This window comes from Plecotus auritus, assembly GCF_963455305.1.
Source record: "Plecotus auritus genome assembly, chromosome: 6".
In the NCBI taxonomy this organism is placed as follows: Eukaryota; Metazoa; Chordata; class Mammalia; order Chiroptera; family Vespertilionidae; genus Plecotus; species Plecotus auritus.
This window is the reverse complement of record NC_137773.1, coordinates 176,439,862-176,461,178: the sequence shown is the minus strand read 5'-3', so window position 1 is coordinate 176,461,178 and position 21,317 is coordinate 176,439,862. Positions and strand designations below refer to the sequence as shown.

General features: G+C 62.6%; 3 protein-coding genes across 9 annotated transcripts in view; all 3 read left to right on the top strand.

The window, feature by feature from the left end:
• The window catches only part of DOCK3 (dedicator of cytokinesis 3), a 194,701-nt gene extending 185,718 nt beyond the window's left edge, over positions 1-8,983 (top strand). For 5 of the 7 annotated variants that reach the window (XM_080671830.1, XM_080671836.1, XM_080671834.1 and 2 more), the window contains 4 exons: positions 522-640; positions 1,252-1,339; positions 5,521-5,603; positions 6,328-8,983. In XM_080671830.1, coding sequence (XP_080527956.1) covers positions 522-640; positions 1,252-1,339; positions 5,521-5,603; positions 6,328-6,837 — 800 coding nt within the window. In that variant the 3' untranslated portion in view covers positions 6,838-8,983. The remainder of the gene's footprint in view (positions 1-521; positions 641-1,251; positions 1,340-5,520; positions 5,604-6,327) is intronic. The other 2 variants (XM_080671835.1, XM_080671831.1) reach the window with 1 other exon arrangement.
• A 1,172-nt stretch (positions 8,984-10,155) lies between these two features.
• Positions 10,156-13,484, top strand: MANF (mesencephalic astrocyte derived neurotrophic factor). Its single transcript, XM_080673375.1, has 4 exons — positions 10,156-10,315; positions 10,911-11,038; positions 11,786-11,927; positions 13,059-13,484. Exons 1-4 carry the CDS (start codon positions 10,231-10,233, stop codon positions 13,241-13,243), a joined length of 540 nt encoding a protein of 179 aa, XP_080529501.1. The 5' UTR covers positions 10,156-10,230; the 3' UTR covers positions 13,244-13,484.
• Positions 13,485-15,385: 1,901 nt separating this feature from the next.
• RBM15B (RNA binding motif protein 15B) lies at positions 15,386-18,462 on the top strand. The gene has a single exon (XM_080671822.1). It carries the CDS (start codon positions 15,486-15,488, stop codon positions 18,150-18,152), a length of 2,667 nt encoding a protein of 888 aa, XP_080527948.1. The 5' UTR covers positions 15,386-15,485; the 3' UTR covers positions 18,153-18,462.
• Positions 18,463-21,317: the final 2,855 nt, after the last annotated feature.

Sequence of the window (21,317 nt, the reverse complement as noted above, 5' to 3'; positions counted from 1 at the left end):
CAGAGTGAGACACCCTGAGAGCCACCTGGCTTCCGGCCACAGCACAATGGCCAGGGAGGCGGAGGCCAGGCGCTGGGCCTGGGGTCGGGGAGAGGTGGGAGGAGGCTGGCCGAGAACAGGGCCCGTGGTGTCCCGAGAAGGTGAGTGTGTGGAGACGGTGTGTCCAGTAAGAACGTGCCGCTGTGTTGTCCGATGTGTCTGTCTCTGTGACGGCTCCATTGCAAGCTGGGCCCCTGAGCACCAGCATCCAGGCCACGCCCCTCTCCACCAGAGCGACTGGCCTGGCTCTCCTCGCTCTCCCCCAGCCTGCCTGGGCATAGGGAGGGGGCCTGTCGGGGGCTGCGCCGCCCAGTGCACCCGCCTCCGTGCGCCCGCAGCCGCTCCATCCTCGTGCTCGCTGAGCCCCTGCTCACCCACTGCAAGGCTCGCCTGCCGGTCCCCGGCCCCCAGGGCGCTCGCCCGCCGCCGGCGCTCCATCTGTGACTCGTCATCTGTGCGTGATTGTTCTCACTTGGTTACAGGCTCTCCCTCTCTGCCAGATAAGTACCGCCACGCCCGGGAAATGATGCTGCTGCTGCCCACGCACCGGGACCGCCCGAGCAGCGCCATGTACCCAGCCGCCATCCTGGAGAACGGACAGGTAGAGCCCAGCTGCGGACTCGGCACCCTCGCTAGCTTCCTGCGCTGTCCTCCGTGCCTCCTTCCCTGCACGGCCTCAGGAGGCTGCTGCGCTCCCGGGTGGGGACTGCAGGGACTGAGGACCAGCCACCCAGACAGCGTGCAGCACGGGTAGGAGGGCGGCCGGGCTGGCACTGCCATTGCTGGTGTGGCTGTCTGTCGTGGCCAGCCTCCTGGACTCCTCATCCCTAAAGTCTGGCAGTGCCCCAGGAGGCGGAACTGGCCAGCACCCGGGGGGAAGGGTCCCTGAATCCTTTCTGCCCGTGCGTCTCCCTGCAGGACAGACGGACACAGCTAGACAGCCTCCGGTGCCTGTGTCCTTGGCCACGCCCAGGGCAGCTGGCGCCCAGCCCGACATGGAAGGGTGGTGCCTCGATGCTGCACGGGCAGCTGCTCAGGCCGCAGCCGGACAGCCCCCCTGGGCGCCCAGGGTTCCGGCACCTCAGGCGTGAGCTGTGCCTCCACTTTGAGTTCTCTGCTTTTGGAATGTCCTGGCACCTGTGGCCCACAACACTGCCCCAAGGTATAACTGGTCATCTTCACCCTCTTCTGATGTTCTTTTCTTTCCCTCAGCTGCCAAATTTCCAGCCAGCCCTGTTCCAGCAAGTGATCGGAGCCTGCAAACCCTGCAGTGACCCCAACCTGTCTGTGGCTGAGAAAGGTATTGCTCCCCTTCCCCAGTTCCCCCTCCCTCGGTGCCCCCACCCGGAGCATCTGACTCTTGACCCTGAGCACCAACTGGCCTAGGCTGAGCCACACGTCAGCATCCAGGCCTGTCTGTCTGTCCAGAGTCCTAACCAATTCCTGTGCTCACTGTTCAACCAATGCTGCTTGATGCTAAAATTCGGATCCTGCCCCAGCCGGTTTGGCTCAGTGGATAGAGCGTCAGCCTGCGGACCAAAGGGTCCCGGGTTCAATCCCAGTCAAGGGCATGTACCTTGGTTGCAGGCTCCTCAGCCCCTGCCCTGGTCGGAGGCAACCAATCAGTGTGTTTCTCTCACATCGATATTTTTCTGTCTTTCCCTCTCTCTTCCACTCTCCCTAAAAAAAAAAATCAATGGAAAAATATCCTCAGGTGAGGATTAACAAAAAAATAAAATAAAATTTGAGAATCAGAAACATTCTAAAAAATAAAAATAAAAATAAATAAAATTCGGATCCTGTTAGTTTGTCTCTCTCCCTCCCCAGTGCCCAGCTCAGAGCGGTCCTCGCGACCACCTGCCCGGGCCCACCTCCGTGGAAACTCGGGCTGCCATATGCAAGCAGGGCCCCCACGCCCCTGGGCACCGCCAGGTCAGCCCAGAACTCAGCAGGCCCCGTGGCCCCTTTGGCGCTCAGCGTGGGCCCTCGGGGCCCTCCTTGTTGCTCAGAGCCAGCCTGCAGCCAAGCAAGCCCAGGAGGAGCGGGGAGGACAGGCCAGGGCAGAGTGGACTGGCCAAGTCCTGGCAGGGAGGCCCGGTGCAGGAGGGAGTCCAGTCCCGGCAGCCCCTCTGGCCACAGTGCTAAGTCCTCTCACACGTGCCGGCGGCCCAGATGTGCACGCGGCCCGAAGTCCCGAGAGCAGAGCTGCTTAGCCAGAGTGCTGCCCTGTGTCCTGCTCCAGCTGATGGGAGGGCCAGGCTGGGACCCACATGACCCCGGCCCCAGCCCCAGCACGGAGACCTGAGTTAGTTCTAACATAGAGGGGGTTCTTCCTAAGCCTGCTACGACTCTGGGGACTCCGCTAAGCCTGCCCCCGCACAGAACCTGGGCCCCATCAGCCCATCTCCCGGTAGGTCCCCTCCCCTCCTCACCGAGTGATGTCTGCTGTGCGCGCTGTCATTGTTGCTGCCTTGCTCTTCGGAGGGGGCGTGCCGTGTCCTCCAAGTACAGCAAACACTGGCCCACGAGCTCGGTGGACTGCTGGGTGCTCACCATAGAGGCCATAAAAACTGCCTGAAGATGTCTTCCTGGCCTCAAGGTGCACCCCCACATGCGGTGACCTGCACCCTGCGCCCCACACCAGAGGGCCTGTGTGGCCTCCATCAGCACCCTCCGCGGCTTTTCTTCATTGAGATGTGGAGCCATCGCAGAGCTGGCGAGAGCACCGACGGGCTCGGAGATCAAGCGTGTGCCGGCGGCCAGACAAGGACCTGACGCCACTGGATGCTGGAGAACTTCAGGCCTGGAGCGGGCCGTGCCGGAAGCCGGCCACACTGCCGCCGGCGTGGGAGGAAGCGGGTGTCCCAGAAAAGAGGCCGAGCCCAGAGCAAGCGTGTCCACGCCGCAAGGCCAGCAAGTGCCTCGAGGGAACACCAGGCCAAAGCAACCACGCCCGTGTCTCCACCTGGATCCTCCAGGGCAGGAGCTGCATGAATTGTCACCCGGATCCCGAGTCCCAGGATCCCGAGTCCCAGGGGGGCTCCGCGTCTCACTTGCAGATGCCTTTCTTTGCCAGGCACTGACACTGGACCTGGCAAGCTGTGCGCTGGGCACTGGGCACCACCGCCCGTGCTGGGCCACAGTTACACAGAGAAAGAAGCGGCCGGGACACTTCTAAGAGGCGCTGCACCTTAGGTTCTCTCTAGCCCCAGTGCCCGCGTGCTGCCTGGCCGAGGTGCCCTGGCCTTGCCGCTCCCCAACTTGATGGTCTCTGGTTCACAGGGAGTGGCCCGGGGCCGCCCTAAACCACGGCAGCCTCGCTGCTTTCTCCCCACAGCCTCCCTGACGGCAGGTGGGCCCTGGGGGTGACCTTCTGCAACCCCATGATTCTCTCAGAGCCTACATGTGCATCTGAGATCTTGGGCTTCAGAACCCCTTTGGAGAAGTTGCCCAGACCCACCTCCAAGCCACTTACTCCCTGAGGTTCAGCAGCTTTTTATGGAGACAAACTTTCCTGCTGGGGGAGAGCGCTTCAGTCTGAGGACCAGGAAGCCGGCGCTGCGTCTTGGGGAGAGCCTGTGAGCAGGGCCTGTTCGCAGTCAAGCTCTCTGAGGCCTCCTGGTGGAATCCACCTGATGCGCAGCCGAATCCGCTTTCTTTCCTCCCCTCCCTCAGCTGAGCACCTGCCCTCCCTCCAGCCATCCCGGGACTGAGCCACCTTCCCTGGAACGGAGGCTGCTTAGTTCTACCCTGTGTGCCGCAAGCCCGTGCCGGTCCTACCAGTGAGGAGGAGAGGGTGGGCATCCCCATCCTCCCTGGACCACATCGGGCGCTGCCTCTCCTCCTGGCCAGGCCTCCTCGGAGGCTGGACTCCAGCTCCTTCCCTTCCAGAGCCTTTCAGGCCCCTGGGGCCTGGCTTGCCCCTCAGTCCCGGGAGCAGGAAGACCCACACCCTGGCCTCCTCGGCTCCCTGTCCACTACAGCCGCCTCGGAGCAAAGCCAGTGAGGAGCCCTGGCTGTGCGCTCCCTCCTGCCGCTTGCCCCGCTCCGGCTCCGTCCGAGAGAGGGCAGGGTGACTCTCATCTTCACTCTCAGGAGGAGCTGGCCAACCGGATTCCACGTCCCTGCCGCTCCTGCCGCTGCCCTCGAGCCCCCAGGTCCCGCCATTCCTCCTCTCCCGTCCCCTCCAGGAAGTCACTCGCCCAGCTGTGCCGAGGGGCCAGGAGTCTGGCCCTGACCCCTTTCTTAGGTGGACACTGTTTCCCTCTGTCCCAGGCCCACTCCACCTGCATCTGTGGCATGTGGGTGCAGGACGGGGCTGCTCTGCATGCCCCAAAGCACCATGGGCACGCCTGGGCATGACGCGGGCTTTATGCTTGCCCTCCCGTGGGGACAGTGAATGCTGGTCCTTGCCTAGAAAACACCTCGCTCATCCCAAGCCCCACCGGGGGGCACAGAAGCCACGGGAAGGGCCAAGCTTGTGTTGCCACAGGCCCTCGGTGAGGCCCGTTGGGGGCAGTCTCTGCCCCCCCCCCCCCCGCCCATCCTGCTCGCCGCTTTCCCGGGACCCCTGACGGAGCAGCTCTGGCCGGAGCACCCTGTCCCGTATTCTCAGCCCGTCAGCCGGCTCCTCGCCTCTTCTCGCCTCTTCCGTTCCCTTTTCCTGGCGAACCCGGAGGCTGCAGGCGCGCACCTGCTCTCAGCCGCCTCATCCTGAGTGCTCCTCATGCTTCGGTCGTTGTTGCCATCTTTGCCGATCCTGTCCCTGGCCACGCCCCCTAAGGGCCAGTGTCTTGCTTGGCCAGTGTTCCTGCCCCGGGGGCTGGCACGCCCCTCCCACCTGTGCTGGGTGCACAGCGCCCGCCTGGAGAAGCCATGCACCGCAGGGCGGGCTCCCTCCCCGGAGCGGCTGGAGAAGTAAATTCCCTTCGTGCCTCTGTGTCCGCCTTCAGCGGAGCCCGAGAGGCCCCGCCCTTCCTGTCCGCCCCTATGGGGCGCATCCTCGCGCCCCCAGTGCCTCCCCGAAGCCTGCTGTGTGGTAGAAGACCTCCAGCGGGTCCCCCGATAGTCCCTGGTCGCCAGCTCTGCTCAGGGGCAGAGGCAGCAGCCTGCCAGGCTGAGAACATGGCCACGCTCTGGGCTGACTTGGCCCAGGAAGAACCAGCCCCGCCCCAGGGGGGCCCTGCTGGGGTGAGCTCAGTGAGGAAGACCAGGACCGGCCTGTCATCACCCAGCAGTGGGCGACACTGCTGCCTGCGGCTGTTCCCCGGCTGACGCACTGGCCCTCACCGCCCGCCCGTGTAGCACGAGTGTCTTGCACTGCAGCAGCCTGTTCGGAGAACTCAATGAGATGTTTCTGTGGCCTTCAGTGCTGGGGCTCCCAGGATACCCTCCCCTCGTCTGACCCGTTGGCCCAGGAAGATGTGCTGGCGTGCAGCCCGAGAGGCCCCAGCTAAGGCTGTGGTTCTGTTCCCTTTGCAGGTCATTACTCCCTACACTTTGACACCTTCCACCACCCCCTGGGTGACACCCCCCCGGCCCTCCCTGCCCGGACCCTGCGCAAGGTAATGTACTGAAGCCGCAGCCCCACCCGGCTGTAGGTGTCAGCTCATCTGCTCTACCCCCTGGGTCTCCCCAACTCCCGGCTCCCCCTACCTCTGTCCTGGAGAGCCCGCCTGGCGGAGCCAGGGGGCCAGAGCCACACTCGGGGTGCAGGTGACCAGTGTGTCCGCAGCCCCTGTGATGGGGCAGAGGGTTAGAGGGCCTTGCGGGCAACTCTGCCCCCACCACCGGGGTCAGCACGCAGTCCCGGTGGTAGAGAAACAGCCCGTGGTGGACGGCAGAGCGTTTTAAACCAGAGTCCAGTCGAAGCAAGACGCATCGGGCACCAACGCTCTATTAAAAACTCACTCATTTTTCTGCAAATTGGAAAAGACTATCACGGATTTTAGCAGCAGAGTGCACTCGTCTGGTCCGTGGCCAACTAGGTTTTTCTGCCGGCCCAGCCGGCCTGACCTAGCCCTTCTGCAGGTGCCCGAGAGCCACAGCCAGTGGCCCAGCCCCTGGCTTCGGGGGGCACAAGTGCCCAGCAGCCGGGGCAGGGCCGTGTTTTGGCCACAGAAATGCAGGTGGTTCTGGGGCTCCCTGGGCCTCTGGGGCCGGAGGGAGCAGGGGCTGCTGCTGAAGGTCCTTTTGAAGTTCACTGATAAGCAGACTTGGTCTTCTCCACACCTGGCTGTCGGCCTGTCTGGAGAGAGGAATGCTAACATGTCCCCCTTTCTTTTGCAGTCTCCTCTCCACCCTATCCCAGCCTCCCCCACCAGCCCCCAGTCGGGCCTGGACGGCAGCAACTCTACACTGTCCGGCAGCGCCAGCAGTGGCGTGTCCTCCTTGAGCGAGAGTAACTTTGGGCACCCCTCAGAGGCCCCGCCTCGAACCGACACCATGGACTCCATGCCCAGCCAGGCCTGGCATGCCGACGAGGACCTGGAGCCACCCTACCTCCCTGTTCACTACAGCCTCTCCGAGTCGGCCGTCCTGGACTCCATCAAGGCCCAGCCATGCCGCAGCCACTCAGCCCCGGGATGTGTCATCCCTCAGGACCCCATGGACCCGCCTGCGCTGCCACCCAAACCCTACCACCCCCGCCTGCCAGCCCTGGAGCATGACGAAGGTGTGCTGCTGCGCGAAGAGGCCGAGCGGCCTCGGGGCCTGCACCGCAAGGCCTCACTGCCTCCCGGGAGCACCAAGGAGGAGCAGGCCCGCCTGGCCTGGGAGCATGGCCGCGGGGAGCAGTGAGGCAGGCAGGCGGCTGGGACGCCGCCCTCAGAGCAGCTCGCCAACCATTCCAGGTCTGAAAAGCAAGTCCCCCCAGGGAGCAGAGAGGCCTGGCACTCAGGAGAGAACCACCGAGTCTACATTCTACTGCCGTGAACTTGTGTGTTGCCATGTGCAGAGGCCACAGCAGCATGCGGGTTGTGGCTTCTCTTTTCATTTCATTTCTACGTCCCCATTTCTATGGGTTTCCCTCTCATTTGTGCGCAGTAGATGCTTTCTCCCTCCTGCAGTTCCAGGCCACGTGGCGCTCTGTGGAGGTGTTGCACAGACAGAACCGCTCCGCAGCTTCGCGGGGGCCCCCTCCGGGGTGGAGACGCACAGAACGGAAATTGCACTAGGACCTCTTCTTTTGCTGTGTGGACAGAAGAGCCCATGGTTGTATTCAGGGATTGCGCGGACCACGTGGACTACATGTCACAGGTGGTGAACAAGTGGCTACAAGCCGTTTTGCACAAATGCCTGCCCACCTGCCCACTCTTGTCCAGGAATACTCAACTGAGGGGCTGGTTGGGCCAACCTGCCAGCTCAGGCATGTGACTCGGCCTGACTGCATGCCCAGGGCACACTGCCAGGCTTCCACCGGCCAGTCCTGCCTCCAGCTGTCTTGGATTTCCCCTCCATCGCTTTTATTTCTTACCACTTGCTCCCTTCCACTCAGTACACCTCAGCCCTGCGGGAGCCCCCTTGGCGAATGGATCTGCAAAGGTTAGCTCCCACCCTCTGGGGCCTGAGGGGGGTGTGGAACCAAAGGGACTAGCCACCTTCCTCCCCAAGGCCCAGGAGGCCACGTGTTGAGATGAGCGGGTATAGGAGTGAGGCCGAGGTGTGGCAGGGGCCGGAAACCCTGAGCTTTCAAAGGTGGCCAGCCTGCCTGACATGCAGCTCCTGATCAGGGATTTTCAGCACTACCTCTGAGCAGAGGGCTGGCTGCCCAGCCAGGCTTCCAAGCCCTGAGGACTCACGGTCAGGTTCAGCGAGCTCCTGGGTGAGCAGGGGGAGGAGGGGCGTCTCCTTTTGGAGTCAGGGAGCCATGCAAGGTGAATTATCCTCTTCCAAGTGCCAAGTGCAGGGCCCTGCTCCGGGCGGTGGGGACCACCACTCAGGGTTCAGGGCGGGCAGGAGGGCAGCTTCTCCAGCCTCCCCAGTCTGCTGGGCAGAGCGCAGTGGACTCCATGGGAAACTTCCGGGTCAGAGCACCGGTTTTCCTCTTGCTTTATTATTGGGGGGAGGGGGAAGCAGTAGTATTCTGTCAGGGTGCTTCTACGTTACTTTAAAGGTCGGCACACAGGCTTTTTCTTTTGCTCGAGTTCACAGCTCTGATGGTCACAGGCTGCCTTCTCCTTGGTGAGCAGGTGTGCTCTCCCTAGCACCTTCCTGCTGGCCTGTCTGGCCTCCGTGGCTGGCCCTGGGCCCACCACCCCTTCGTCATTGCCCCTCTTTCCAGACAAGGCTGGTCAGGGTGTTTTTCTCTTGCAAACACACACCAGCTGTTTAACAGGAATGCCAGCGAGTAACCTTTGAGGAAAGACAGAGGGCAGCATTGCCTTCAGGGCCTGAGGGTGGGGGTGAGGATGCTCCCGCCTCTGGAGCGGCTGTCACCAGGCCACTGGACTTGGAGGGCGGAGGGAAGCCCCGGACCTGGTGGTCAGTGTAGAGGGCTGGGCCCCAGCTTTGTATCTGACTCCTAGGTAGGAGGGGTCAGGCTTTAGGGCGCTCCTGAACCTGTCCCGGACAAGGCTGTCCTCACCTCACATCTACCTTCGCCACCAGGTGGCCAGGTGGCCAGGAGGGCAGAGGGCAGTGGGGGTCCATTTGGCCTGCCTTCTTGCAAGGTGAGCCAGTGGGGGGTTTGCTCTCCATTTCCCTAACTGGATGGAAAGAACAGATTCCAAATCCCTTTTGTTGGAGAATCAGCCAGTCTGAAGGGAAGTGGGAGGTCAGAGGTGAGAATCCTCTGAAGATTGTGAAATACTGATTTTCATTCTTTTGAGCTTATTTGTAAATACCTATTTGAATGCTGTGTATTTGTACAGGAATTTGAGCAAAAAATGTATAGAGTGTGATGTCCAATTGGTGTTCAGCCCTATAAATGTGTTTTTAACCTCTGGCATTCTGTGCTTATTTAAAATTAGAACACTTCTAACCATTTCCTTTGTGTATTTATGTTTAAAAGCGGGGAGGGGTGACTTAAAAATTATCTGTACCAGAGAGCAAAGTTAAAAGAAAAAAATGTGTACTAGTGTCCCAAGAGGTACTTCACTGTATATATTGTGGTCGCATGTTCTAAAGCTAACAAGTAATGTGACTTTCAGATGTAAATATCTGCCCTTGACCTCCGCCCTCCCCCGCTCCCTTGATTGCTGTGATGTGAATTAAAGATGAATACCTGACACTGACCCACTGCATTCACTGGCCGGGAGCAGCCCCAGTGCCCTCCGACCTTGGCCGCTGGGCTCCAGGCCTTTGGCCCCTTAGCCCCGAGCAGAGCAGCCTTTCCCGCGTCCGGCCTCCAGGGCAGGCGGCCAGCCTTGCGCTCGGAAGGAGGGCCGCCAAAGGAAACCTCCGCAACGCTTCTCGGGGTCCCCGACCCTCCCGAGGGGCCCTGGCAGCCGGGGCCTGACGCTCGCTGGGACGCCAGCCACCTCGGCCAGGCTTCCGGGGCTTGGGAGCCTCGGGGAGCTGCTCCGAGCGAACAAACCTAAGCCTCCTCCCTCCCCCTGCCAGGCGGCGGGCACCTCGCCCTTCCTAGGGGAGGCCTCGGCCCGCGTACGGCGCGCCCGGCTGCGGGAAAAATTCGGACGCGACCAGCGGGCCCGCACGCGCCGGCTCCCCCGCAGAGGCGGTTTCCCGGCCCACGGATCGTTGAGGAGAAACAGCACCTCGTAGCCTTGCCAGCGGCGGCCGCCCTCCCTGCCAGCCTCGCTGGGTCGCGACTGACCCCGGAGCCCCTGGCCTGCGCCACTGGTCGAGGCCCTGGGCGGGCGTGGGGCCCAGAACAGGGAGACGGGACAGTTCAGCAGGCGCCGGACGGCGGCCGACGCCACAACAGCTGCCCCTACCCAAGATGGCGGTCGTGCCGCTTCCGCCGTCACCGCCCCCACTTCCTGCGGACGCCCTCCTTCAATCAGCGGCCGACAACTGTCTAGGGCCGGGGGCGGTGCCGCTACCAGCCAATGGGGAAGGGCAGCGTGGAGCCGCCCGTCTGGGCTCTGGCAGGCGTGGTCCAATGGGGGCGCGGCGTGTGGGAGGGCGCGGGGCTGCCCGCCAATGGGGAGCTACGGCGTGCGTCCGGAACCTGGAGGCGGCGGCGGGCGCGGTTCAGTCGGACGGCGGCGGCGGCGGAGGAGGTGGAGGATGTGGGCCACGCACGGACTGGCGGTGGCGCTGGCTCTGAGCGTGCTGCCGGACGGCCGGGCGCTGCGGCCGGGCGACTGCGAAGGTACGGCGGGGCCGGGGCGGGCCTGACTCGACGCTGAGCCGCCGAGAGGCCGGGACCGGAACCGGCGGGGCGGCGGCGGCCTGTCCCAGCGGGATCTGCCCGAAGGGGGGCCGACGCTGGGCATAGAAAACATTACGTGGGGCGAGAAAAAGTTAGGACTAGGACGTACTGAGGGCGGACTGAAATGGGGATAACGCAGTGTTCACCTTCCCCACCACTGGGCAGAGGCTCTCGGGAGGGCGGCCCTGGGCACCGCGCCGGGGCCGGTGGGGGTGCGAAGCCGCACCTCGGGGGCCGGTGTGGTATTTGGAAATAAGCAGCACTTGGTTCGTCTGCCCTTCGGCCTCCAGTTTGTCCATGTGTGAGGTCACAGGGAGTCCATCTCCAGGCCACGTTCCGTCTGGGCTCAAACTTCATGGAAGAAAGGGAGGAGCTGTCTGTGGGCAGTGGGTGTACCGGGGACCCCGGAGCCCGGAGAAAACCGATGGGGAATTGGCCTCCCTCTGCGCCTCCTGTTAAAGCTGCTGCCGCGTGACCTCCCGTGGGTGGGTGCAGCTGGGCGCTTGCTGAGCATCGCCTCCTTCCTCTCTTCCAGTTTGTGTTTCTTACCTGGGACGATTTTACCAGGACCTCAGAGACAGAGATGTCACCTTCTCACCAGCCTCTATCGAAAAAGAACTTATAAACTTCTGCCGCGAAGCAAGAGGCAAAGAGAACCGGTTGGTGAGTGAGTGACTGTCCCCGCTGGCTGGCTGTGTAACCCCTGGGCGGAGGCCCGGCCACTTGTCTGGCCAGGAGGCCTGAGTGGGTTCTGTCCGTGAACTCGTGCGGGACTGAAGTGCTTTCTCTGCCGTTGTCCTCAGTTTAGTCCTGTTCCTATTGACTGAGCACCTGCTCTGTGCCGGCGCTGGGGCTGTCTGGGGAGAAAAGGGACAGGCACAGGAAGGACAATGGTGGGTGTCAGGAGGAAAACGGATGGTGGGGTGGAGAGGACAGTACAGGTCGGGAGTCTTTCTGGGGAGGGTCATGGGTGGGGGAAGAGCATCCCAGACCGAGGGAACAGCCCGTGGGAGTGCCCAGAGGCCAGAACGAGCTTGGCGTGAGCGAGGACAGAGGTACCAGTGTGCACGGAGGGGGGGGCAGGGCCCGATGGAGGACAGGACCCCCAGTGAGGCGGTGGCGTTTGTAGCTTTCATTTTCGTGGCAGTCTGGTTCTGCCTGTCTGTCTGTCTGTCTGTCTAAAGGTTTGAACCCTGGTGGCTCCTAGCCTCACGTGGTGGCTGCCAGCTCTGGGACTGGGCGTGTATTACGACTCGGGGCTTACACTGCCTGCGTCTGACCGCCAGCACAGGCGCAGCTGGGAGAAGGAGGCCCTGGCAGAGAAAGGAGATGCTTAGAGATGTCGGTGTGTTTGGGAGGAGATGGCCACTCGAGCGCCGTCTCCTGAAGGCCATGTCCTTTCTGCTGTAGTGCTACTACATTGGGGCCACAGATGACGCCGCCACCAAGATCATCAACGAGGTGTCCAAGCCGCTGGCCCACCACATCCCCGTGGAGAAGGTGTGCGAGAAGCTCAAGAAGAAGGACAGCCAGATCTGCGAGCTGAAGTACGGTGAGTGTGGCCAGGCCTGCGTCACAGGCCCTCACAGGCCCTCTGCGACTCGGTGCCAGCGCCGTGCGGTCTGCCTTCGAGCCGGGTGATACACGAGAGCCCTGGGTATGTGGCAGAACATGGCAGATGGTGCTGAGTGGGGGCTGCAGATCTGGCATCGTGATGGGTGGAGGTCAGTAGGTCTCATTGGGGTGACTTTTCAGCAAACTTGGAAGGAGGTGGGACATTAGCCAAGGGAATAGAAGACATTCCAGACAGAGGAAACGGGCAGTGCAGAGGCAGCCAGTGTGGCATGACAGGTGGTGAGCTGGGCACAGGGCGGCTGGCAGGTTGGTGAAGGCTGTTAGTCTGGACAGAGTTGGGGACATGGATTTGAGGGCTGAGGAGGGTGACCTCCCTGGGATTTAACGGGCTTTCCTGGCTGCAGGCTCTGAAGGCCGCGACCTTTATAATCGGGAAGGAAGTGCTGTGTCCACACAGGCAGGCCGGGGGCGCTGCCTTGGGTCTCCTGCTTGAGTCGGTCTCTGCTGGAAAAGAAGGGCCAGGATTGGTTGTTTCCTTCCATGCCATTTCAGTGTCACCAACATGTTTCATTGGGTTTGAGTGTCCAAAGTCCTGTATTCACCCCCTGTGTCAAGGACGTCTGGACTTCCGAGAGAGACCCCGGGAGGTGCGGTTGGCACAGGTCTCTCGGTCACAAGTAGTAAAGCGTAAGCTCCTGACTCGGGGCCTGACCAAGGCCTGTGCTGGGAAATGGGCTGGGGTCTACCTGCTGTCGCCCTGAAACTGTCATTTACAGTAACTTGACCCCTACCACGACTGTGTAAGAGGCGCTTGGGCCAGTGGGAGACACGTACCTCCTGAAGGACCAGGCTGTGCCTCCATCCCTGTCCCTGGCGACGCTCCATATCTGGTGGACACGCCAGCATGAGACCGGCCTTCCTGGTGGAGAGGCCAGCCTCCCCCTCGGGGGCATGGGCTCCAGCACACCTGTGTGTGTCTAGAACTGTCTCCCACGACCGGTGGGGCTGCTTGTTTAAGAGGTGGTTGGGCTGTGCAGGGGTCCCGCCTGGGCCTGCTGGGGGTCTGTGGCCGCCCCGCCCAGCTGGTAACTCTCCTGCTCTCCCGCAGACAAGCAGATCGACCTGAGCACAGTGGACCTGAAGAAGCTGCGCGTGAAAGAGCTAAAGAAGATCTTGGACGACTGGGGGGAGACGTGCAAAGGCTGTGCAGAAAAGTCCGACTACATCCGGAAGATCCATGAACTGATGCCGAAATACGCCCCCAAGGCAGCCAGCTCTCGGACTGATCTGTAGTCAGCCCAACCCTGCGGCACTTGAGGGAAAGAAACAGTTCAGCTGTGTCTTCCCCAAACAGCGTTTTGTAATTTATTTTTTAGACCAGCTCCTGACCATGTCAGGTGTGGAGCCTGGAGCTTTCCTGATGGTGCTGGCTCTCCAGCACCCCTGTCGGGGGGTCACTTCCTTCTGTTGCTGGTTTTCTCTGGGACTTCAAAGTGTGTCTGGGATTTTTTTTATTAAAGGAAGAAAACTTCTAGCTGTCCTTGGGGAATTGAACACTGAAATAGGGTCTTACCCCATGAAGATCCCACCGACTGATGCTTTCCAGTTTACAGAGTTTCCAGGTCCATTCACGTTTGTGCTGGAGATGCCAGGGTGGGACGCGGGCTGGGCTGTCAGCTTGTGGGGGGTGGGGGACCCCAGGAGGAAGCTGGGCTTAATTCCCACCGTGACGGTCTCACCCTCCTGACGGGCTGGAGGCTGCAGTGCTTCTTGGGAGGCACGGGGTGGAGTCTGAAATACAGGGAAGGGCTTACGTCCAGGCAGAGTGGTTTCCTGTGACGATGACTTCGGTTGCTGTTCAGCACTGTACGTTTCTGAGATGCTCTTGGCCTGGCTACTCCGCTCTCCACATCAGGCCCTGTAGGTACTTGCTCGTCGGAGTTTGAGGTCTAGTGTCGGCACCAGCCTCTGAGGCCTCATTGGGCCTTTGCAAGACCAGGAGGAGTCGGTTTGGTTTGTCAGAGCCCGCGCAAGGCTGCCCTTCGTCTTTGCCCGAGAGGGCTAGCAGCTGAGGCCCTCGGGCTTGTCCCCACATCTGGTTTTTCGGTTGCTTTCTGTGGGGTTGGTGCTTGGAAACGCAGTTGTTATCAACGGGAGCTGTGACTCAGTGGAAACATCTGTTCCTCGGCCGCAGAGACCACGTGAAGGGAAGGACAAGCAGTTCTTGCCAAGGACTTGGTCAGCCTTGTCATTTGCCGGGCCCGAGTTCAGTCTGCCTGCATAAGGCCCTCCGTGCAGCCCACGAGTGCGTGGCAGCACCGTGTCTGAGAAACGCCAGGAGGTTGAGCCACTTCTCGGGCCAAGACTTCCCTGATTGGGGGAACGGGGGCTCTTAAGATCTGACAGGCAGTGTCCTGGGCCCATAAAGTGCTGGGGAACCCACGGTGGGAGCCAGAAGTCTCAGAAGGTGGCGCTGCCTCAGCCTAGCCCCCTAGGTCTGTGTCCCAGGGCTGCCGTGGCCACGAGGCCACCGGAAGACAGCCGCCTGCCCGAGCTGACCCCATGGTTACGCAGGAGCAGGCTGCAGCAGGTCGTGCGGTGCCGCAGGTGTTTAAGGCCTTTCCCCTCGCGCCTGCCCCGGAGCTGCCTTCCAGTGTGGGAGGAGAGAAGGCGGTGGGCAGCCACGGTCCTTGGGCTTAAGTTGTGGGCAGGTTCTGCGTTGGGTCCAGCACCTCTGCCGGGCTCCTCACTTCACCTCGGAGAGGAGGTCCTGCCCCTGGAAGAGGGGTAGGAGGGCCCTGGCCAGTGAGGTAAGCGTGGCAATCAGGTTAACGGGTGGACTTAGCCTTCCCTGCGCCCTTGCAGCCCGCTGTCTGGGGCCAAGGAGCCTATTCCCACCCCTTAAGTTGCAGGTTTGTCTGGGATCTCTGCCTCGGCTTAGACAAGTCTCGCCCCCACATGAGCAGCCACGGCCTTTGGTGGGAGGGGATGGGGAGCTGGGGGCGCTGCAGGTGAACCGAGTTGTGTGCGTGGGTCCTGGACCGGGCCTAGGGAGCGGCGTGCTCCAATCCTCGGGGTGGTCAGTCCTGAATCCCAGTCGGGAGACGCCGCGGTGGGGACAGGAGGGATGCTGCGTCCAGGCGCGCACAGAGGGAGGGTCGGGAGCGGTGCGAGCCGCGCGCTCGCGAGGACCCACTTCAGCGGAGCCCCAGCCTCAGCTACGTTGGCCACACGGTGGCGCCAAAGCACCGCCCGGCCGGGCTCGCCCTCAGGCCGCGGGGTCAGGTGGCCCGGGACGGCGCAGTCCGCTTACGCACGCCCGGCGCCGCCTCGCCCCGCCCACCTCGGGTCACGTGGCGCGGTTGGCGCAGCCTGATAACGCGACGCCCAGCATCTGGGCGCCGCTCCGCCCCGCCGCCGCGCCGAGTCCTTTTGTCCAAGATGGCGGCGCCGGGGGCGCTGCCTCCTCGGCCGCCGCCGCCTCCGCCGCTGTGAGAGGCCTGAGGGCCGCCCGCCCGCCCGCCGCGCCGGCGCCATGAAGAGGCAGAGCGAGCGAGACTCGAGCCCGAGCGGGCGCGGCTCGTCGTCATCAGCCAAGCGGCCGCGGGAGCGCGAACGGGAGGCGGAGGCGGGCGGGCGGCGGGCGGCGCACAAGGCCTCCGGCGGCGCCAAGCACCCGGTTCCAACGCGGACCCGCGACAAACCCCGCGGCAGCGGAGGCGGCGGGAGTGGGCATCGTGACGGCCGCGGCGCCGGGGACGCCAATCACCGTGTGAGCAGCGGCCGCTCTTCGAGCTCAGGCGCCGGCGGCGGGGGACGCGGCGGCAAGGCCTCGGGGGACCCCGGAGCTTCAGGCGCTTCGCCTCGCTCGTCTCCACTACCACCACCTCCGCCGCCGCCCGGGGCCGAGCCCTCGGGTCCCGGCTCGTCGGCGGCCGCGCCCGAGTACAAGACGCTGCTCATCAGCAGCCTGAGCCCCGCGCTGCCCGCCGAGCACCTCGAGGACCGGCTCTTCCACCAGTTCAAGCGCTTCGGCGAGATCAGCCTGCGCCTGTCGCACACGCCGGAGCTGGGCCGCGTCGCCTACGTGAACTTCCGGCACCCGCAGGACGCGCGCGAGGCCCGCCAGCATGCCCTGGCCCGCCAGCTGCTGCTCTACGACCGGCCGCTCAAGGTGGAGCCGGTATACCTGCGCGGCGGCGGGAGCAGCCGGAGGAGCAGCAGCAGCAGCGCCGCCGCCTCCACGCCGCCCCCGGGGCCGCCCGCGCCCACCGACCCGCTCAGCTACCTGCCGCTGCACGGGGGCTACCAGTACAAGCAGCGCTCACTGTCCCCCGTCGCTCCCCCGCCCCTGCGAGAGCCCCGTGCCCGCCACGCCGCTGCAGCCTTTGCCCTGGATGCTGCCGCCGCCGCCGTGGGACTGTGCCGGGAGCGGGCCCTGGACTACTACGGGCTGTACGATGACCGCGGGCGCCCCTACGGCTACCCGGCTGTGTGCGAGGAGGACCTGATGCCTGAGGACGACCAGCGGGCCACGCGCAACCTCTTCATCGGGAACCTGGACCACAGTGTGTCAGAGGTGGAGTTGCGCCGGGCCTTCGAGAAGTACGGTATCATCGAGGAGGTGGTCATCAAGAGACCTGCCCGCGGCCAGGGTGGTGCGTACGCCTTTCTCAAGTTCCAGAACCTAGACATGGCCCACAGGGCTAAGGTGGCCATGTCAGGCCGGGTGATTGGCCGCAACCCCATTAAGATTGGCTACGGCAAGGCCAATCCCACCACCCGGCTCTGGGTGGGTGGTCTGGGACCTAACACCTCACTGGCCGCCCTGGCCCGGGAGTTTGACCGCTTTGGGAGCATTCGGACCATCGATCACGTCAAAGGAGACAGCTTTGCCTACATCCAGTACGAGAGCCTGGACGCAGCCCAGGCCGCCTGCGCTAAAATGAGGGGCTTTCCCTTGGGTGGTCCAGACCGCAGGCTGCGAGTGGATTTTGCCAAAGCAGAGGAGACTCGGTATCCCCAGCAGTACCAGCCCTCCCCACTCCCTGTGCACTACGAGCTTCTCCCAGATGGGTATACCCGGCACCGCAACCTGGACCCCGACCTGCGGGTGCGGGATAGGACCCCCCCCCACCTCCTGTACTCAGACCGAGACCGGACCTTCTTGGAAGGAGGCTGGACAAGCCCGGGTAAGAGCTCTGACCGCAGGAACAGCCTGGAGGGCTACAGCCGCTCGGTGCGCAGCCGCAGCGGGGAGCGCTGGGGAGGAGATGGGGACCGGGGCCTGCCCAAGCCCTGGGAGGAGAGGCGGAAGCGGCGGAGCCTTTCCAGTGACCGTGGGAGGACAACCCACTCCCCTTACGAGGAACGGAGCAGGACCAAGGGTGGTGGGCAGCAGGCCGACCGAGGCTCCGACCGCACCCCTGAGCGCAGCCGCAAGGAAAATCACTCCAACGAAGGGACCAAGGAGTCGAGCAGCAACTCCCTCAGCAACAGCAGACATGGGGCCGAGGAGCGGGGCCACCACCACCACCACGAGGCTCCAGACTCTGCCCACGGGAAGAAGACACGGGAGAGCGAGCGCAACCATCGGACCGCTGAGGCCGAGGCGAAGCCTCTCCAAGAGCCAAAGCACGAGACCAAAAAGCTCAAGACCCTTTCGGAGTACGCCCAGACGCTGCCGCTGGGCTGGCGCGGGCTGCTGGTGCTCAAGAACAGCTGCTTCCCCACGTCCATGCACGTCCTCGAGGGGGACCAGGGGGTGATCAGCGGGCTCCTCAAAGACCACTCTTCGGGGAATAAGTTGACTCAGCTGAAGATTGCCCAGCGCCTCCGACTGGACCAGCCCAAGCTCGACGAGGTCACGCGACGCATCAAGCAGGGGAGCCCCAATGGCTACGCAGTGCTGCTGGCCACGCAGGCCGCCCCCAGCGGGCCTGGCCCTGAGGGGATGCCCCTGGTGGAGCCAGGCCTACAGAGGCGGCTTCTCAGGAACCTGGTCTCCTACTTGAAACAGAAGCAGGCGGCGGGTGTCATCAGCCTGCCGGTGGGTGGGTCCAAGGGCAGAGACAGCACAGGCATGCTCTATGCCTTCCCGCCCTGCGACTTCTCGCAGCAGTACCTCCAGTCGGCACTGAGGACACTGGGCAAGCTGGAGGAGGAGCACATGGTGGTCGTTCTAGTGAGAGACGCTGCCTAGCCCGGACGGCTCCCAGCTCCACTTCGTCACAAAAGCAGTCGTTTTAAAACCTGACCCGCTGCCTCCATCCTACCCCTGGTTTCTTTCTGCTGGGTGGTTTCGGTTCATTAGGTGGGAGACCAAAGTCCTGTCCCCACCAAAACTGAGTCCTTAGGTTTTGGGGATTTTTCTACCGTGATGAGAAGGGACTCCTGTCATGTTGCTTTCTAGTGTACGAGATACTGTCTGCTGTGTTCTGTATTTTTTTTATTTTTTGACTAACTGTATGGAAAGTTGTCAGTAAAGCCTTTGTCAGAGGATGGATTTTTAATCCTGTTCAGAGTCCTGGTTTAATCAAGTTTTTTTCCCTCAAAGATGGAAGACCTTCCCCACAAAATGCCCTACGTCGTCTTCCTGGCACCGGCATATTGCCAAGTCCTGCTGCGTTGGTGGTTCTCAGCCCCTCATCTCCTCGGGCTGAGTCAGAACTGGATTCACGTTGGTTTTCCATCTTGGCCGAGAGCAGGTGGCTTCAGGTTGCACACTGCCGTGCCAGCTGCGCAGAGCTCATGCAGAGGAGGGGGTGTGCCTCGGGTCCGTAGGGAGCAGCTGCGGTAGTGGTTGGTTTGGGTTGTTCGGCCCTAAACAGCCTGTGTCCATCAGTGTGAGCTGTAGCTGTTGGACAGAGCACCCCATCGCCAGGCCTTTTTGGAAGCAGGTGGTCTAGCAGCTGTGTGATCTAATATTGCTGCCCGAGGGGCTTGGTGCTACAGACCGTGCGGACTCCCTCTTGCTCAGCCTCCCTTCTGGCCTTGATGCAGCCACCCAGGGACGCCCAGTTGGACACGGAGCTGTCAGACTCCCAGGGACACTAGCGGCCACGTGCTGGAGTGAGGGTGGGAGGCAGCTTTGCTTGCGTATTGAACTTGTGAATTCCAGCGCTCCCTGGGGCCGCTCGGAACTGATGGTCACTGTGGAGGTCTGTGCCGTGTCCCTAGAGCTTGGTGGGGGACGCTGAAGATGTTTGTGATGCTGCCGTGGAGGCAGCAGGTGAGGAAGATGCTGTGACCTAACCTTCCCAGGTGCAAGGTGAGTGTCCTAGGCCTCTTGCCCGGATACTGAGGAGGTGGAGACCCCTGGGAGATGGGTGCTCCTGTGGGGAAAGGGTAGCCTCGGGGTGCTGGGCGTGCAGGAGCTCTGCTCCCATCAAGCCAGGCTGGAGGGGCGGGAGGCGCTTGAGCTGGGAGGGGGACGCGCTTGACGAAATGGTCATCACGCATCTCTGATGAGAGAGAGTGGCCAGTGCTGGCAAAGGAAGCCAGCGTCCTACAGCCGTTGTCACTGGAGAACAGCGCACACACCATGGGATGTTCATGTGGTGGTTCGGATGTTCCAAAGGGTCACTGCCAGGACGAGGGGGAACGGAAGCTCCAGTGAGAGAGACGAGCCCCCTCGTGGCCAGGCCATGCTTGCAGGTCTAGCGCGACCCCAGCTGGCGCTCGGCAGTGCAGGTGACTGCTAGGTGGTTTTGAGGGACCGGCGCGAGGGCCTGGGGATGCCTGTCCACAAAGAGAAGGCGGTGTCTGAGACCTTGAGATTTAAAACAAAAGGGGGAGGTGCCCGGGAAGCCTGCTCCCTGGGCTTGTGCTGGTGCTCGCCCAGGAGAGTAAGCAAGTTTGTAACAAAACATTTGCACAGAAAGAAATGGGCAACGGGTTTATTTGCCTGTTGTGCTGGAGCGAGGGGAGGTCTCAAATGCGGGCCACAGGGACCCACAATACCGCCTCCAGCCCTCTCCGAACAGAAGCCTGGGAAATCTGGCTGGAGACACTGCAGCCTCGCCTTGTCCCCCTCAGGGCTACGCACGTGTTCTCTGGTCCCCAAAAGAACTCGAGTTTTGGTGATGAGCCACAGCCTGTTGTGTGACCTCCCTCCTGTCCCTCAACCCTCGTCTCAACCGCTTCCTTCGACTCTTAAGACACAACAGGTGCCGTGACCTGTCAGAGGGGCCTCTGCAGCACAAGCCAGTGGGGCAGCTCGGTGGGCAAGGCCGCAGGGGAGACGCTCCCACCGCAGGCGCCAGCGCCTCTCCTGGGGTCCTCCCTAGGGCGTTGCTCAAAGGCAACGTCAACATGAGGCTTCCTCCTAAGCGCCCAGGTGGCAGGAGGACGAGGGCTGACGCTTCCGCGGCCTCTCAGGGCGCTCCTCTGCGGGTGTGTTGTCAGGGCAACCAGAATTTGGCTTTCCTGCCGGAGGCCCCTCTCCCCCGAGAGCCGGGGTGCTCCCAGGAGCTCCTGCCAGTCAGGGACACAGTGGCTCCGATAATGACTAGAAGAATACAGTGCTTTTACTATTTCTTTACTTTTAACCCGTTTTCTTCTAATCCATTCAGCACCAGCAAACTATCTACTGGTTAGGTGTTAGCAACCTATTTAAGCTGAGGCATGACGCAACTTAGGAGCCGAGACCTCTACTCTCTAGAGGACCAAGAGGTACCTGAGCGACACAGGCGCGCTTCGGGGTGTGCAGCTTGTGGTGCTCCGAGCCCAGCAGGGCCTCACCAGCCCCTGGTGAGTTTAGCTGTCTGTCTTGCTTGTTTACTTCACAACCAAATGTGTCCCCTCTTCTCTGAGCTACGTACCTACGTGATAGAAACCAGAAGCTGTTACTGGGCAAACTCACAGGAAGAAAGGCATCAGGGTCTCATTATGGTGGGGGGTGGGGGGGGGTGAAGTGAAGCACCTGGTACTGTCCTTGGCGGTAGCACCGTTCACCCCAGGGCTGGTTGCCAGAGCCTGTGAAGCAGCCGCCAGCCCAGCCTGGCCAGCCCCGCTGCCCCTCAGCGGCAGCGCTGCTCCTGCACTGCCACCTGCCTCCCAGGAGCAGCAGTGGCCCCCCAGCTATGGCCCACATGCTGCCACTCCTTAGCTCTGCTCCCACACGTCCCGGGACTCCTAGCTTTCCAGCCCCACGCCTGTGCTCCAGAGCGGCTTCCTGGTTGAGAGCCGGGGACAGACAGGTGTCCACGTGGGCAGGGCCCTGGCGCCTCCCGCAGCCCCGCGCCAGGTGCTCTTATGCAGACAGTCTCGGGGGGGCTGCAGGCCAGGCCGGGGCAGACCTGGGACTGAGCCACTTCTCTCCCCAGAGAGCTTTTGGGCAGAGGTGTCCTTACCACCGTGCGGACTG